Genomic DNA, 18,788 nt, shown 5'->3' on the forward strand with positions numbered 1-18,788 from the left:
TATCTTTACAGAACCACCTTTCTTTGTTAATAACGTTTTACTGTCTGCCTCTAGTGCACATATATTTCAATAAATAATGGAAAAAATTAATAAAGTAGTTTAACGTCCTGTCCTCGTCTAGACCATTAGAGAAAAATCTCGAAGTCATACCGACCAATGATGGGGAGAGGAAATAATTTTTAACTTTTACAGTATAAATAGACGCCCATATAAACCATGTTCCTCACAATGTGCGTGCAGTCCGTTAACCGCTCTGACACCTTTCTCTGTAACTGCTGCTAAGGTATTCAGTACGCCACGACTGGCGTTGAAGAAAGTAACGCTGTATGCTGGCGGTGAAGGAAGAAGGAGAGACGATAAACCTAATCGCCAAACAAGAGCAAACAATAGCCTTTTCATTTGGTGACTTCCCGTACAGAAATAATTGGTAAAGAAATAACTGGATGCTAGCAAACAAGGGAACAGCATCACAAGGTAGATCATTATTACTTACCGCCGAACCGCCGGAAGGGCTCTTAATGAGAATATCAAAAGTTACATAAATAAACTATCATCTCAAGGAAAGCAAACAATGGAAATACAGAAAGAAGAATAACAGAAATAAACTGAGAAACGAGAAGTACCGATTTCTCCTTCAAGTGTAGGCTATGGCTGTCTTTCTGCACAGAACCATCTTGTTATAACAGTCGACACTGTCACGCAACACTCGGTAATCAAGTGAAAAAATAATAACGATTTCCTTCATCCGTAAGCGAACACTGCCCATAGTCTTGAGAGCTCCAGCAGTTTGCGGGAAATACTGTCATTAAAATTCACGGAACATGTTTTTACAAGTAGGACATCCATACAAAATGTACAAATTACTGAACCGGGGGGTGTTGCAGTGGTAAGTAACTCTATTGTTATTTGGGAGGAATATAAATCAGATCCCGATCCTATCACCCTCATTGAAGTTGTCTGTGGTTTCTCAAATTCAGTTCATGCGAATTCTCGGCTGGCATATTAAATATCGCTACCGATTATCCATTGAGCTAGTTCCACGCTACTAGGTCTCTAGTTGAGAAAAACGAAATTTAAACCTGAAATGAAAGTAAGGGAGAAGAGGGAAATTGTTTGCACAGAACTGTATCTGCGTCATTCTGCGACACGTGTTGCTGTAATTTCTGATCCATCCAAGTTTCCATCTACTGCGTCCTAACGTCAAAGCTAATTCCACCCGTATTTTAGCGGGGACCGATCTGAGAATCTTGCTGGCCACGGGAGTACCTCAGCGTCAGACAGACAGTTCCTAGAAACAAGTGCTACGTGTGCAGAGAATCGTCCTGTTGAAAAATGGCACCATGGTTTTACTACATGAGCTGCAGCTCACAGGAAAAAAGACAATGTAAATATTACTTGGGTTTTATCCTCTGGTGAACTGCTTTCATTCTTTCATTCCATAGCTTGTCATTTTATGCTGGTTATCTTAAATCAACAAAAATATGCTGAGGATAATTCAGAAGTTCTTGTCTGCGTCTGAGAGGAGCATTAAAAAAACTATCGTGTGAGAAGAGACATAAGCACAAACAGGCAGTAAATCAGCTGAAAGCTGCAGATAAACTGTGGTGGCAAAAGACATGGGATAGCGATATGCACACATACAGATGGCGTAAGTGTGGTGTACAAATCACTGATCCGCGTACGCTCTCAGCAAATCACTGATCATTGTAGCCTACCACGTCGATACGACCACACTCTCCCAACACATCTCCAAACCCTCCACAGCTCCCAACGAAATTAAATCGCCTTCCTTTACCCGACCATGAAATCTGATCCACCGTGATATATACCCATCCAATAAGATCTAGGAGAACTCTACCACGCACCCGTTATCAGGGCTCCCTTACCCTCCAATCCTCTCTACCCTCTTCCTAAGTCTTGGTTCGGAGCCATATCCCTATCCACTCTTCCCTCATTCCTCCTCCTAACATTCACCATCAAAACTCCCTTCTATGCACTACCTTTAAATGGTACATTCTCATGATACCCTTATTCCTAGCAGTCTATATCCACTCATCTCTTCACTCAAATATGTCTCTATTTTAATCAGTCAACACATCCTCCTTTCCGTTTTCATTTATGCAACCATCGATCTGTTTTTATATATTCGTGTGCAACAGTCATTTTCGATTCATCTGTGCCTATACTTCAGTTAATCATCAAATCAACCTTTCACATTTTAAATACGTAACTGACGATTTGTCTTTTTATTGCACAAAACGTTCAATTTTGTCAACCGCCAAGTCCAGCTTTTATATACATATTAATTTCAATCGCATGTAGCTTTAGAGTGGCAAATTGTATCCGCTGGGAGCCCGAACCCTGCCAACATGGGTGGGAGCAGGGCGTGAAGCGCGCGTGGTGGGGGGGAGGGGGGGGGGCGTTGGAGGTGGGCAGTGGGGGGGGGGCGGTGTAAAACAATAAAGAAAAAACCTCTCAGCAATGCATCTGCCTTAAATTATAAGACTGAGTGTTCCATTTACACATGTGTCTGTAGCTCCAAACTGAGCTGTGGTCTGTTCCCACAGAAAATGAATGAGATTTACTTTATTTATAGTTGAGTGTTGGCACGAGCGAATGTGTTTGGCAGATGATCGTGGAAGAAGCGCTGTGCGCACGCTCTGTGAAGAAGCCGCCAACTGAGGAGGCTTGTCTGCTGCCTTGCCCATTTGACTGCGTGCTGTCGCCCTGGTCCAGTTGGTCGCCTTGCTCCCACAGTTGCACGTCGCCCGAAAAACTCGCTCTGCGCCAGCGCAACCGCACCGTCATCGCGCCACCAGGAGTCGGTAAGTGCGAGCAGCGTCTAAACCCCCTACTACTGTTGACCAATAACTATAAGGAATTGCGTAGAATAATTATCAACGTTGCCTATTATGTGTAACCACATTTGTTGCAATGACGTGAATATTACGACAGCAGCTGTCGTAGAAAACCAAAACAAAAATCATTTCAATGTATCTTGTTAATGAGTCAGTGTCCAGGGACAACTAAGTTCCATTCAGATACTCCGAAAATGATAGCTGTGCTTGCTATGAAATGATTGAAATACTTTTCTCATAACTTCAATTTTTTTATTACAAACTTTTCTACCATGACCGTAAAATCCCCTACACCTTGCCCGCATCTCGTGGTCGTGCGGTAGCATTCTCGCTTTCCACGCCCGGGTTTCCCGAGTTCGATTCCCGGCGGGGTCAGGGATTTTCTCTGCCTCGTGATGGCTGGGTGTTGTGTGATGTCCTTAGGTTAGTTAGGTTTAAGTATTTCTAAGTTCTAGGGGACTGATGACCATAGATGTTAAGTCCCATAGTGCTCAGAGCCATTTGAACCCTACACTTTCATATAAACTTGCCAAAATCCTGAGATAGTTACATTAACAGCAAATACTGCTGGTAACGGGTCCATTAAATTGCCACCAGTCTGAAACTTAACCACTGCTCGGAAAAATTCTCTCCGCTACGCCTGACGCCTACGGACTACCAAAGACAATAATGTATCAAAGACAACTTTCAAAGATGTTATATAGATATTAGAATGCAAACTACATGGGTTGGAAAGAAATCAGTGGCAACACTTCTGTAACATAAAGGAAGTGCGTCACATAGCTTGCCAGCTGTCTGTAGCTGATAGCAGGCGGTCGGCTGAAGTACTAATGTGAGCAGCGACAGCAGCGTTTGATATATATCTGAAATTGCGGGACGCCAGTTCAACCGCCATAAGGCGTGCTTAGGAAACACGAAGGATGTGCTCGGATCAAGACTGAATTAGCACGAAGTCGGAGCTTTTAGCAATGCTTCTTTCTGGCACTGCATTCCACCAACCTTCATGACAATGCACGATGCCACACGTCGAACCCCGTGCAGGAGCTCCTGCATGCGTGGGGATGGGAGATACCGGAACATCCACCGTATTCACCCGATTCTAGTGCGTGCGATTACGAGCTGTTCGCCAAATGAAGGAACGCCTTCCTAGCACGTCCTACAACACAGGAGAAGACATAATCCTTGTGAGACATCGATTGAGATGGATGCGCTGACGGAGTAGGACGCCTTCCATCTGTGTGGGGGAAGGACATAGAGATGTGGGGCAATTGTGTTCAGGTCATGTAGTACGGTGAATGTCTGCCAATTAAATACGGTATGAATTATAACCGTGTTGCCACTACTTTTTATCCAACCCATTTTTTATTATAATTTTTTTGGTACCGCTACACTAAAAAGAAGAAATTCATGTGTCACTGCAGAATATCATTTGTATTAATATTTATAATTATCATTTTAACTTATTCTGTTTTCATTGAATGTAAGAATCCCTGGATGACTAACATTTCTGGAGTTACCGTAATTATGCGTACAATTCTCAGATAAATTTGAAATCGGCAAAGGACGTCAAACAAGGCTCGTTACAAACGCCTGTTTTATCAACGACAATCCCGGTTAGAGTTACAACTTTCATTTACGTGCAAGAGGGACCATTTGTTAGAGACAGGTCAAACTACAGAGTTGCGCTTTATTTTCAAAACAAAATTGAAGCCACTTGTGATACTCAGTACTTCAGAAAAATAATAAATAGAACAAAAATGTTATAAGCCAAAGCTACGTTTCGTGTCTTTTTCTCATATTTCCTGGAATAAAACGCTGTCCCAAGTTACTGGAAATTTAATTTTTCAGTTGGCTTAAGTCTATCCGGGAATTGCAAGTTTTGCTGAAGTTTCCTAAATTTAGAATATCCGAAAGGATGAACGTTTCCCTCCGATATCATCTAGAACATAATTTCCACTTACCCACGCTTTCATTTGAGCTCGATTGCTTTTTATATTGGTGTAACGTGTTCTTCTTCTGTCTTCTGTTTAACATCACCACATTCTAGTTGCTTCATTATGAACACATAACGTCCAGTTACTCCACCGCCCCCCCCCCCCCCCCCCCCCATTCACCGGGCCATTAATTTAAGTTTCGTACTTCCTTCTTTGAGCGCCACATTTGTTCCATTACTTAATATTTTGTACTCCTAGGTTTAAACGTGTTCTCTTTTACTAATAAATTTATTTCTTGGTCCTTTTCACTCATACAGTAATGAACCTGCCAGAGCTCTTTCGATTATTTCAGTTCCATGACCACCGAGAACGTTACAGGCTCACCATATCTACTCAATCTGTCGACATCCCTTTTCTTTGCACTACGTACTAAAATTCAGCCTCTAATTAATGTTTACTGAACAGTGATCTGCTTCAGTATCCGGAACAGGGCACACTTCTCCTTACACAACTATAGCTATGTTACCATGCAAGCATAAAACGAATATCTCCTATGGAAAACTATATTTTCATTACCTTTTGTGTTCTTTGTCAGTTCCTGTATTTTTTTCCTCTACTTGTTTTTCTTTGTCCTCGTTCTCAGACAAATAAGGTGACGCAGTATCGAACACTGACTTCAATTTGTGAAGGGCATGAAGGTTCAGATTCCTTGTGATTCCCCAAAACACTTCATGCAAAGGCAGTTGTGGTTGCTGTGAAGGGGACGCGGCCGATTTTCTCTGGTCTTTGCCCATTCCGAACTTGAAATCCACATTTAGTGATATCGTCGTCGATGGGGAGCCAACTATTACTTTTCTTTTAGTTTTCTTTTTCTTTCACTAGACTCAACTTTGAGGCCGATTGTTAGAACACATCTTTGTTTTTTGTTTTTTTTTTACCTCTGTTCCACTCGAAACCATTGTCCTAGAGTCGTTTCGTAGTCAGTAAAAGTACTATCTAACTGTCCGTAGCAGTCGCAGTTCTCTTTTCCGCTGAGGTCGCAGGCTCGAATCCTGCCTCGGGCATGGATGTGTGTGATGTCTGTAGGTTAGTTAGGTTTAATTAGTTCTAAGTTCTACGCGACTGATGACCTCAGAAGTTAAGTCGCATAGTGCTCAGAGCCATTTGAACCATTTGAATCTCTTTTCCTCAGACCTACCTTGAAAGTATATTACAGCTTAGCAGTCGGCAACCAAATAATATTTTCTTCGCTTCACCATTGGCTTTAACTTATCCCAGTCGACCTCTGATCTTCAAGCAAATTGAGACAATTTGTAGTCCTGCGTAGAATGGTAACTATGTATTTTATGATCCTGTGATTTTTTTGTTTCCAGTCCTGGTGTGGATATTTTCCAGGAAGGTCCATCAATATTTCGCCATCATCAAAGGCAGACTTTACCACTTCTTGAAAAACATATCTCTTTGCGTCTCCGTAACTTTAAATGAGTATGGCTGTAAACGTTGATCAAGAATTCGACGAACGTTCCTATGTAAGTTTGACACTAAACGGCTATAAAGGCTACTACGTTTCACTCTAGACTTTTTATTCATAAGCGTTGTGTATCTGGAGCTCCGATTAGTAAATTGGTATACTTCTGTATGGCATTTCTCATCTCCTTCAGGACAATTTTACAAATAATTTGAGGGAACTGAAGCATTTGGAAAGAATTCCAAGTGCTTTTAAATGAGGAGTAAATATGAATTTTTAATTTTTTTGTTTAATTTTCAAAGACGGATCGTGATTAGTTATTTTTCTCCATTGTAATTGAAATTTGGTGAAGTTTTGTCTAATTTTTTAGTCAGAGGACCTACATTCCACTTCGTCCCATAAAGATCGATCGGTTTTCAGGCTCCGGCTTTGAGCAAGCCGATCGAGCAAATCCTTTTTTTTTTTCTTCGAATCGTCATCAGGATGTTTTTCTTTGTGTGTAGGAACATGATAATGATAGCTCGGAAACATCAAATTTCAAACTATTATGACCGTTTTCATAGCGGGAAAAGTAGATTGTTGTCTAAAACATTTTATGCACAACTATGTTTATTTTCCTATCAATCAAAATTAATTATGTGAAACCAAAGCAGGCAAAACAATCCTTTTTATCACAAAAACTTCAGTGAAATTTACCGTAACTGCAGCACCATCGAACAAGTACCATTTGTGGGACATGCTTCAAGTGCAACGCACGCTAATGTCAGAGTCATATCATGTACCACGAGTGGCTGCTCCATTACCCTCCTCCCATTACTACTCAAACCAAGGGCAGCAGCGTTTACATTATTTAGGAGTACTGTTAAAAGTACCTCGTGCCATTAGAAAAACAATAGTTGCTTCAGTGTTTCTGTAGATAGATAGTTACTTTTACCTGTACAAATGAACGCGCACCAAATTGGCTTGTAACAAAGGCACGTGAGCCAGAACTGGATCGAGACTGCTCGCCTTTTTAAGTATGGTTGGTGTGATTTTGGACGGTTCTCCACTTTATCTTGAGCAAATTTTGAGCTGGTTCTCACTCCCCCACCCCCACTTCTTTTGGAAACATAACAGAAACAGACCAATGGTTACACAATTCACAGACTGGTGGCGTACACGATTTTCTTCTCTTAGTATAACAGACGACTGCAAAAACAGGATGCTAAACCGATCGGGAAGATTAAAATTATTGATAAGATAGCCCACCAGTATAGAACTCTGATACATGGCGGGACCAAAGCTGGAAAAAACGAATAAAGATGATTAGGCTGAGACTGTTTCAAGAAGGAATTTTTCTCTATACAGCGGATTGTGCGGTATTTAGAAACCACATAGCAGATGTAAACTGCATGGAGGAACAAGACTCGAACCCGGTGCAGGTCCAGCAAATAGAGTTTCTGCAAAGTTTTCAGAGTAGAAGAGAGCTACTGGCAGAATAGAAACTACGGGGGCGGGTCATTAATCGTGGTTGGACAGCTAAATTGGTAACAGCATCACTCGCAAAAAATAATTTTCGAGTCTGGCCTGGCACACAACTGAGACTGTTAACCACACATCATAGTATTTGCCCCTCGTTTCAGTATCCTCGAACGAGTATGAAATGTTAGGAGTCATAGATGCATAGGAGACTTTTTATGTAACTTATGATCTTCAGCGCAGAAAGTTATTTATAGTTGAGACGCGTCGTCCACAAACGTGACGACAAGTCTTGTTACTTAAGATGCATTAAACTCCTCAACACGCTAAAAGGTGACGAAAATCAATATATTTGCAGACATGAAGAATATTTAGTAGAATTGAAGGCATGTCCCCATTCCTTTCGTAATATGATTCTGGTTATAGCAGTTCAGTTCTTGTATTAGCGACTTACAGAAGTCCCGCCCACCTTCAAAGTTGACTGTGCTTGTTATCTTTGATTTTGCGGCTGCATACACATGTCTTTGAACAAAGAAGTTTGTCAACCTTTAAAAGCCTCCTTCTTTGTAAGCTGCCAATAGGTAACGGTAAAATCACGCGTTTGCGGAGCCGCTAGAGGACAGCGCGGGTCTTCGCTACTTCTACATTAGGGGCAGCTGGTGACAGACGTATTTGCAGGTCCAGTTTGGTCCTAGTTGACATGTACTCGAAATGCTGCAGGAATATACTAGAATTTGTTGATTAATCGTCGTATTATATGCGACTTCGTTTCGAGGTGCACTTCACTTTTCAGGAATCATTCCAACAAATTTAAGTCTTACGTTCGTGTTGCCTAATACTCATTTAGGTGATCCTCCTGTTTCATGTGGCTTAGTATTACCCCTGAATACCTATCCGATGTGACGCACTCAAGACATCATCACTAATCTTTCTCCTTCGAATGCGAAAATATTTTGTTGACACCGACCTACATAGGGAGAAACGATCACCACGATAAAATAAGGGAAATCAGAGCTCGTACGGCAAGATATAAGTGTTCGTTCTTTCCGCGTGCACACGAGACTGGAATAATAGATAATTGTGAAGGTGGTTCGATGAACCCTCTGCCAGACACATAAATGAGATTTGCAGAGTATCCATGTAGATGTAGATGAGAATCTTGAAGTCGGCTACTATTGGTTCCTCTCTCTTCGTTATCTTACATTTATCTACATTTCATTTATTAGATTTGGTGAAAATTTTGTTCGTGGACAATCTTGGAGTGGTACTCATCCTATATTATAAACCATTTATCTGTACTGAGAACGTTAGAGGTCCTACTACACTTCCATGGGGTACACCCAACGCTTCTTTCGTTTCTGAGAAAATGCATTGTCCAATGTAAGATACTGGGTACTATACGTAAAACATTCATCGAGCTTAACCACATATAGGTGAAGATGCCTCGTATGATAGTATGTTGATTGGAAGTTGACTATGTTAGGCCATGAAAACCGCCAGCGACCGCAAGAGAATGTGCTGACCCCACGCCTCTCCGTACCGCATCCGAAAACACCATCGGCAGAGGATGACACGGTGGTCGGTCGGCGCCGTTGGGCACGCCAGGGTCTGTGGGTCGTCGTTTAGCAGAGTCGTTGACGTGTTACATGGTCGGGAATAAACCTATTGACCTGACCCTGTTCCTAGGAAGATGTCGTGAATGGATAAAGCAACCTGTGTCAACAATCCATCCTGATTATTTGAGAAAACGTTGTTTTCCTGCGGGAACTACATAATTTTTGAGATTAGAATAAGCTCTGGGATCCTGGAACAGACCGACGTCAGCGATATTGGTCTGGAATTTTGTACATCGGATCGTTTGCCCTTTTTGTAAATACGGCTGACCCGCATTCTCTTCCAATAACGAGTAACCATTATGAGATTTTCACTCTGCAGCGGAGTGTGCGCTGATATGAAACTTCCTGGCAGATTAAAACTGCGTGCCCGACCGAGACTCGAATTCGGGACCTTTGCCTTTCGCGGGAAAGTGCTCTACCAACTGAGCTACCGAAGCACGACTCACGCCCAGTACTCACAGCAGTCCCGAGTTCGAGTCTCGGTCGGGCACACAGTTTTAATCTGCCAGGAAGTTTCAACGAGTAACCATTCGTTGCGCAAGAAATTTTCGAAAAATATGAACTGAGAAAGAAGCTAACTTCGAAGTGTATTCAGTGTAAAATCTATCTGGAATTCCGTCAGTGTCTGATGCCTTGTTTGCTTTGAGTAGTCACAATTGTTTTCCAGAGCCGGTGGTGTTGATGTCTACATCTCTCACTAGCAAACCCAGCAATGCCACACAATTGCTGTCTACATCTCTCACTAGCAAACCCAGCAATGCCACACAATTGCTCAATATATAGTGGAATTTTAGATATGTCCTAATATCCTACTTCTCCTCTCCCTGCCTATCTCCTCCTCACTCCTCTCTTTCTCTCTGTCTATCTCGTCCTCCTCCCCCCCTCTGTCCATCTTCTCCTTCCCTCCTCTCTGTGTCCGCTTCCTGCCCTCCCCTCTATCCATCTCGCCGCCTCTCTCATCTTGAGCCCTATTTACTGTTATTGCTAACAAAACGTTGATTGCGAACTGAAGTCGTTAAAATGATTGGGTAAATCGGTTGGGATCATTGGTTTACGGTAAATGAGAAAGATCTCTCCGGCTTCTGGATCTGTGATGGTAGTAACTTCAATAACAGTATTTTGCATATTTTTAATCTGTGAATGCATAGGATTACAAAGTTTTGGACGATTCAGATTTCGTAGTACTATTCTAGATATAATGCGATAACCCATAAATACAACTTCCCTGTTTCCTATTAAAACAGGCTGAGAGGAAAAATCAAAAAGGCATATTGTTGTGTATAAAATTTTTGTTTGAAGTTATATACAAGCAGAAAGAATATATATGGGAGAAGCTGTTCGTATAATGGTTTCAATTTCCTGCTATCGTAATTATAACTCACTATGAGGAAGAAACTGAACCACACATTTTCGCAGCACAACACGGTATTTTTTATCTCTGTGTCGCCTTTAACAGAAAATTTGTACCTTGTTGTTTACAAAAAATCCGCCAGGATGTTCATTAGAGTATAACGTAAAAATTTGAAATAAACCTATCAATAAATTTTATAGGTTTTTGCAAACAAGATAGGGGCAAACTTCCTCCAACATGGGTCGGAATTCGACAGCGGTTATATCCTGTCCTGTTGAGACTGTACTTTACCGTACCGCAATGGTTATTATAACGTCAGTTGGGAATCTACAACTGTCATACGAATATTGTATCGAAGGGTTAAGGCCCAACGCAGCTAGCGCCCGAGAAGACAGGATATATTGTTTACTTGGCAATGGAGGATAGTGCAGCCTAGTCACGTACCATAAGTAAAGAAATGGGCTTCTTTGCAGCATGAAAGTTTTGTAGTGGCACCATAGTATCTTTCCAGACGAGTTCCGAATCTGTGTACAACATTACATTGGACTTACCCCACGTGGGGTCTCTCAGGATAGCGAACTTCGCCAGTTTCCTGTCATCATCGTCATATGTGCCCAACACTTCGCGTGACTTTATGGGGTGCCTCTAGACACGCAACACGACACTTCTGCTTCGTATAGCCGGTTATGTAGACAGCACCCATTACGTTTCTAACGTATTAAGGCCAATATCTGTGCCCTTCCTTCGAATAAGATGATGCAAGGCCATCTGTGTTTCGTTTTGTCCCGACGTATTTCGATACGGGGGGTATGAAGTATCTCGTCATGGGTTACCTAGAGGCTGGCACGCTAACATTTGCCATAATGCATATGCCAATTCTCTCACGGAATTGAGCAATTTGTTATGACGCACCCTGTATCTGCCGCCAAAGTTCAGTTCTGCCCAACGTCCAGCTGGAGTACACTCAACGTTGCTTGCCAGGAGATGCAGCTCTGTGCATTAAATTTCACGCCCTGAATATTCCCAGACCGCCTACATATTTAATAATTTATGCTTCCGTTTTATATTACATGCACAATAAATAACGTGTCATTATTTGTTATAGAGCTTTATTATGTTAAGTGTCAGTGGTTTATATTGTAAAATACGTAACTTAATAGTTCTGCCTGCTGTATTCATGTTGAACACCTGACCTATCAAGAAGAGATTGAATGGAACATTTGACATGCTCGTTGATTTTACGTATGATTGGAACTTCCTTGTATTTTCTGATAGCTCTTTCGGCAGGGACTAACTGCGAAAATTATTGTACGCCCTACGCATGTCACATGGGGACTGTACGGATATTCCTAATTTGGCAGTAGTGGAACATCAGATTTGGGCGCAACCAAATGTATACAGCGATAAACATGTCCTCATCATCAATTTAAGTATATATGAATCTTAACACACCAAAAGTTAACAAACGTCAGGTACCTAAACGTCAAACAAGACATCTTACATTAAAAAAAGTCTTTTTTTGCATCAGACTCCACAGCACTCTGCTGGCTACGGTCATGTTACGTGTTTACTACTAGTCCATGGAAATTTCTCCCAACATTCCCATGGTGTGAATGAGCAATCCACTGAGATAGTTTAGTCCAACGTTTTATAATCTAATATTTGTTACACTGTCTAAGACTAAAAAACTAGGCACCACGAAAGAATTATCTGAATGGGACAGAAACCGTTGATGTGATGTGCATGTAAAGGCGAACAAAAGATTACAATTTCAGAAAAATTGGATGATTTATTCCAGAGAAAGAGCTTCACAAATCAAGCAAGTCAATAACGAAATGGTCCACCTGTAGCCCTTATGCAAGCAGTTCTCCGGCTTGGAATTGATTGACAGAGTTGTTGGATGTCTTCCTGAGGGATATCATGGCAAATTCTGTCAACTGGTGCGTTAGATAGTCAAAGTCCCGAGCTTGTTGGAGAGCCCTGCTCATAATGCACCAAACGTTCTTAACTGGGGAAGAATCTGGGACCCTTGCTGTGCAACGTAGGGTTTGGCGAGCATTAAGACAAGCAGTAGAAACTCTCGCCGTGTTTGGGCGGGCGTTATCTTGCTGAAATGTAAGCCCAGGATGGCTTGCCATGAAGGGCAACAAACTGGGGCGTAGAGTATCGTCGATGTACGACTGTGCTGTAAGGGTGCTGCGAATGACAATCAAAGGGATACTGCTATGAAAAGAAATGGCATCCCGGACCATTAATTCTGGTTGTTGGGCTGTATGGCGGACGACAGTCAGGTTGGAATCCCGCCGTTGTCCAGGGCGACACCAAACACATCTTAGAGGCTCATTTCAAAGCGGATCTCTTCACCAACGACAGTTCTACTCCAGTCTATGAGATTCCAGGCCGAACATCTGTGATAAGCACCGACATGTATGCAAGTGGTTGGTGTGATCTTTGACTGGAGCGAAGCAGCACATGGCGGGATTTGAATCATATCACTAGAATGTTAACTTGCAAGGGAGACAATAGTAAAAATGAATGCTCATATCACAAAGGTAAAAGTTCTTACGAACTCTTCAAGACCGCCCACAGTTAACAACAAGCACTCTGAACACATTAGTAAATAAATTTACAGGCACTAGGCAGAACTATTAAATACAGCATTTTAAATTACACACCACTGGCACCTAACATGACAAAACCCGACAGCAAATAATATCACTTTATTTCTTGTGCATATACTATATAATGGAAGAATAAATTATTAAATCTGCAGACATTATGGAGGTAATCAGGATGCGAAATCTGGTACTCACAGCTGCATCTCCAGGCAAGCAAGAATGGATCTAATCCCGATAGACATCAAGTCGAGGAGGAGGAGAATAGTACTGAACATCTCGTCGCCGGCCGGAGTGGCCGAGCGGTTCTAGGCCATTCAGTCTGGAACCGCGCGACAGCTACGGTCGCAGGTTCAAATCCTGCCTCGGGCATGGATGTGTGTGTTGTTCTTAGGTTGGTTAGGTTTAAGTATTCTAAGTTCTAGGGGACTGATAACTTCAGATGTTAAGTCCCACAATGCTCACAGCCATTTGAACCATTTTGAACATCGCGTCGACAACGAGGGCGTTAGAGATGGCGCACAGTCTCGGATTAGGAAAGGATGCGGAAGGAAATCGGCCGTGTCCTTTCAAAGGGACCATCCCGGGATTTATCTCAAGTGATTTAGGTAAATCACTTCAGGATGGCCAGACATGGGCTTGATCCGTCATCCTCCCGAATGCGTGTGCAGTATGCTAACTACTGCGCCACCTCGTTCGGTTACACGAAGTCGATCTGAGCTTTGATGACAATTATCGTGTACGTCGTTCCAAACTGCTTTAACTCCGTGCCAAAACTAGCATATGTAGCTCGTCGGACCAACATAAGACTGTAACAGGAAGCTGGAAGTCAAGGCGAGGAACGAGTGATTGAGCGTTAGGGGACCAGTAGGTTTCATATACATTTATTAAAGAAAAAACAAAGATACTTCAAAAATTAATAATATTCATCACGAAATAGTGTCTGAAATCACTCATTAATAAAAGTTGCACATAATCCTAGAAATTCACATATCGTCATTGAACAATAGCCTTGCAGCCCTCAGGCTCCTCAACATACGCAAATGGTAAATAAGAAAATATTCCATATATTAAGTTTAAACCTGTATTTCACGAAAGATCGCCTATTGGCAATAACAAAATTTACACAAAGTCATCCCTAAACTGATTAGGCGATTTCAGTATAATCATTGGCAATAACAAAATTTACACAAAATCCTCCCTAAACTGATTTGGCGATTTCAGTATAATCAGGTGTAATAATAGCACAAAACGTGACGTAGGAACAGCTTCCCTATGCTAGAGTGACCCACTCTGTATGGTCGTTCAATTGTATCATCAACAGCACTACATAAAAGACAGAATAGCATTTAATTATGGTGCAATAAAATCAGTTCTTGAAGAGTAAGAGCATCATTAGAATTGAACAGAAAGAAATCTTACAAATAGGTATATGTGCAAAAACAGTAGATTACAAATATTAATGATATAAAACAGCGTGTCTTCCCTTCTGTCAGTGTATTGCTGCGGAGTCAAATACTTCCATACGAAGTCAATCCTTCCTCTTGGCTCTTGCTTCTCCCACCAGTAATAATACACTCATACACATCCGCTTTAGTGCTTGCGGAACAACACAGTGGAACAAAATCCCACCTGTAACAAACCTGAGTTAATAATTTGCAGGGACAATGATGAAAGGTAGTTGCTTCCACAGTAATCCACAAGGCCATTTCGTTGGAAGCACGATAAGCGCTGTAGGTGGTTTACTATGACATCGCGACCAATGCCTATCTCCAATATCAGAAACACTTAGCATCCTCGACGGCATTGCCTATCCCCTTGGACATAATCACAGTTTGGGCACATAATCCACAATGCATGTTCCAACCCAGTTGCTGTCAAACATCAACAGTCCGCGTTTGTCCAAAGCGCCACAGTAACTGAGGCGCACCGTCTCACCGCGCTCCTCGCCTCGTTTCACGCTTTGAGCGACACCTCACATACGCCAACAAATCCTCGCGTCCTCTGTAGGCATTGGACACGAACCCGATGCTCGCCGGAGGTGAAGTAGCGAGCCGCAAGCCGCACAAGTGCCGACGCGGCACAAAACACAAATGGCCTTGCGACATCACTGGGAAATGACGTCGCAAAGAGTTAAGGATATGGCACAAGTGCCGGCCTTAATATGAGATAAATGTAATAGGTGCATCGATATTATTGGTTATGCGAATCAGAGGTGATCGTGATGTAGTCACGCGAAGTGTTGGGCACATATCACGATGATGAATATACTCTGGCAAAGTTCGCTGTCCCGGGAACGCCCACGTTGAGTCCATCGTCATGCTGTACGCAGAATTGGAATTCGTCTCAAAAGATAACGTGATACCAGTCATTTACCCAGCGATGTAGCTGGGCCTCACCAACGTCAGTGCCGTTTTCTCGGCATCCACGGTGAGGGAACCAGCATCAATTGTGGCCGTGCTGACAATCAGTGGAGCTACAGACGTCGTCGCATTGTCATTTAGGGTAACTTTCTTGCTGCAAACAAGCCCATTTCTTTAGTTATGTTACGTGACTTGGCTGCACTATTCTCCACAGCCAAGCAAACAGTATACCCTATCTTCTCCTGCGCTAGTCGCGTTAGATCTTAATCCTTCGATACAACATTCGTATGACAGTTATAGATTCCCATCCGACGTGATGATAACCATTGTGGTACGGTAAAGTACAGTCTCAATAGGACACGATGTAAGCGCTGTCGAATTTCGACCCATACTGGTAGAAGTTTGCCCTTCTTGTTTCCAAAAACCTCGAAAATTTCTTGATAGATTTACTTCAAAATTTTACACGGTTCTCTAATTAACGTTCGGACGGGTGTAAAAAACTACACTCCACCCGATCAGCCATTAAGGCCTAACGGTACAGACCGGCCGCCGCATCATACCAGCACACAAGCGTCAGGGAGGGGTATGTGGTCAGCACACCGCTCTGCTGGCCCTATGTCAGTTTACCAGACCGGAGCCGCTACTTCTCCATCAAGTAGCTCCTCAGTTTGCCTCACAAGGGCTGAGTTCGCCCTCGGAAAGATATAGGCTACATAACTTTTGTAAACAACAATGTACAGGTTCTCCGTTAAAGCCGACTTTGAGAATGAAAATACAGTGCTGTGTAGTGAAAATTAGCGGTTTAATTTTCTTTCTCGCAGTGAGTTTTATCTACGATAGCAGGGAATTTAGATCCTTAGACTAGTTGCTTCTCCTTGTATATAATTTCAAACAAAATTTTTATACACAGCAATATTCTGTTTTGTCTTCTTCCTCTCAGACGGTTTTAACAGAAAACAGGGAAATTGTATTTAAGGGTTATAATCTTATAATTGGAATACTCCTACAGAATCTGAATAGTCCGAAACTTTGTAATCTTACCCATTCAGAGATGAAAACTATGCGAAATACTGTCGTTGAAGCTGGTATCCTCACAGATGCAGCAGCTGGAAAGCTCTCTCTCATATACCAATGATCGAAACCGATTTACCCACTCGTTTTAAGCGACTTCAGTTCCCTAGCATTGTTTTGTTACTGATAACAATAAACAAGGCTCAAGATGAGAAAGTGGGGCGAAATGGACAGAGAGGAGAGTAGGAATTGTAAACAGAAAGGGTAAAGAAGGTGATGAACAGAGTGAGGGGGGGGGGGGGGGAGGAGATGGACAGAGAGAGGGCGAGGAGGAGGAATTGGGAAGAGAGGGGCAGGAAAACGAGATTAAGACATCTATCAGATTCCACCACATATTAAGCAATTATGGGGTATTGCCGGGTTCACTAATGAGAAATATACACATTAGTACCACTGGCACTGAAAAACAATTATGTCTCTTTAAAGCAAACAAGATATCAGACCCTGATGGAATTCCAATTAAAGTTTACATTAAATATGTTTCGGAGTTAGTTCCTTTCTTAGCTCATACTTATCGAGTATCTCTTGCGCAGCGAAAGGTTACACATTATTGAAAGAGTGCAGTTCACGCCCGTTTACAAAAAGGGCAAACAATCTGATACACGGGAAAGACCAATATCGCTGACGTCATCTGTTCTAGGATCCCAGAGCATATTCTGAACTCAAACATTATCTCGTTATAGCAGGAAATATTTTTTTTTCTCCAATGATCAGGATGGATTTGGGATAAACCACTCATGTTAAGCACAACTTGCTGCAGCAATATGTTGTTCTCAACGGGGGCAGGTGAACAGGTTTTTTACCTCTTTATAGGTTTCCGACAGGAGTTCGACATTGTACGAAGTCACCCACTGTTCTACACTAAACTCTTCCCAAAGGCACTGGCGGGCCCAACGGCACCGACCGACCGTCGTGTCATCCGCTGCCAATGGCGTCAGCGTCTGCGGTATGGAGGGGCGTGGATTCAGCACACCTCTCCCGGCTGTTGTCGGTTTTGGTGACCTGACATCGTCGACTACTAACCAAGATACTATCATACCAAGTATCTTCGCAGATATGTGATTTAGCTCGATCAATATTTGAGTTATGAAACCCATTACATCGTTGGTCGTTACAATGCTTATATTTATACGGTGTCTGTATCTTCGCAGTACAATGTCCTTCAGACGCACATGCATATCTGAAGGATGTCGTTCTGCGAAAATACAGACACTGTATGAACACAGATACTGTAACCATCAATGATGTAATGGGTTCCATAACTCAAATATTCATCGAGCTGCGTGCATGTCTAAAGGAAATTGCATTGCGGGAATACAGACACCGATAAATACAGATATTGTAACCATCAATTATATATCCAAGCCTCGACGGGCTAAAATGACGATATAATATTTGTCTCCCTGCACGAATCACGGAAATGCTACAAATTTCAATTCATTGCTTCAGCGTACATCATATCGTAGATAAAGATGAGACATAGTATGTCTCAAGATCATAAACAATATATTAATATATCACCTAGGCCTGAGGTGCAGGCAGGATTACCCTATTTAGCCCATTGCTTAGGTGCTATTCCAGTAGTAAAGGAACTCGGCAATACTGAAGCAAGTTTAGAAGGAGAATAGCAGTGGACTGATGCGTGAATCGGAATCTGTATCAGGGAGAGAGACCTACTAAGTATATGTGATTCAGGCAAAGTTTACTACATCATCAGTTACGTAAAAACAACGACTACACTTCTAGTTGAGCCTAAATTAGCAAGAACTTTATCTCTACCTGCATATCTAGGTCTTTACTCTGTGCTTAACTGTGAAAAACTTGACGATGGTGCTTATCCACATTCGTGCCACTGTTTATGCCGCAAATTGTAAATGTCAAGTCACTTCGTCGTTTATATATCACAAGTACCGAGTGGCTGTAATTAAAATATCCCTGTGTAACACGTTATAACACGAAAACTAATTACCTTACGAGTACCAAACTTGATCGCATCAATGTCCCGAGTATGGGGTACATTACTTCCATGCGTCACAGCCCTTCCGTCTAGTTCA

General features: G+C 42.2%; 1 protein-coding gene across 10 annotated transcripts in view; it reads left to right on the forward strand.

Annotated features, from left to right (window-relative positions):
• LOC126297914 (thrombospondin type-1 domain-containing protein 7A-like) overlaps window positions 1–18,788 on the forward strand; it is a 1,219,654-nt gene that overhangs the window by 966,719 nt on the left and 234,147 nt on the right. For all 10 annotated transcript variants that reach the window (XM_049989225.1, XM_049989222.1, XM_049989223.1 and 7 more), the window contains one exon: window positions 2,630–2,825. In XM_049989225.1, coding sequence (XP_049845182.1) covers window positions 2,630–2,825 — 196 coding nt within the window. The remainder of the gene's footprint in view (window positions 1–2,629; window positions 2,826–18,788) is intronic.

The sequence above is a fragment of the Schistocerca gregaria genome, chromosome X, assembly GCF_023897955.1.
Source record: "Schistocerca gregaria isolate iqSchGreg1 chromosome X, iqSchGreg1.2, whole genome shotgun sequence".
Lineage (NCBI taxonomy): Eukaryota > Metazoa > Arthropoda > Insecta > Orthoptera > Acrididae > Schistocerca > Schistocerca gregaria.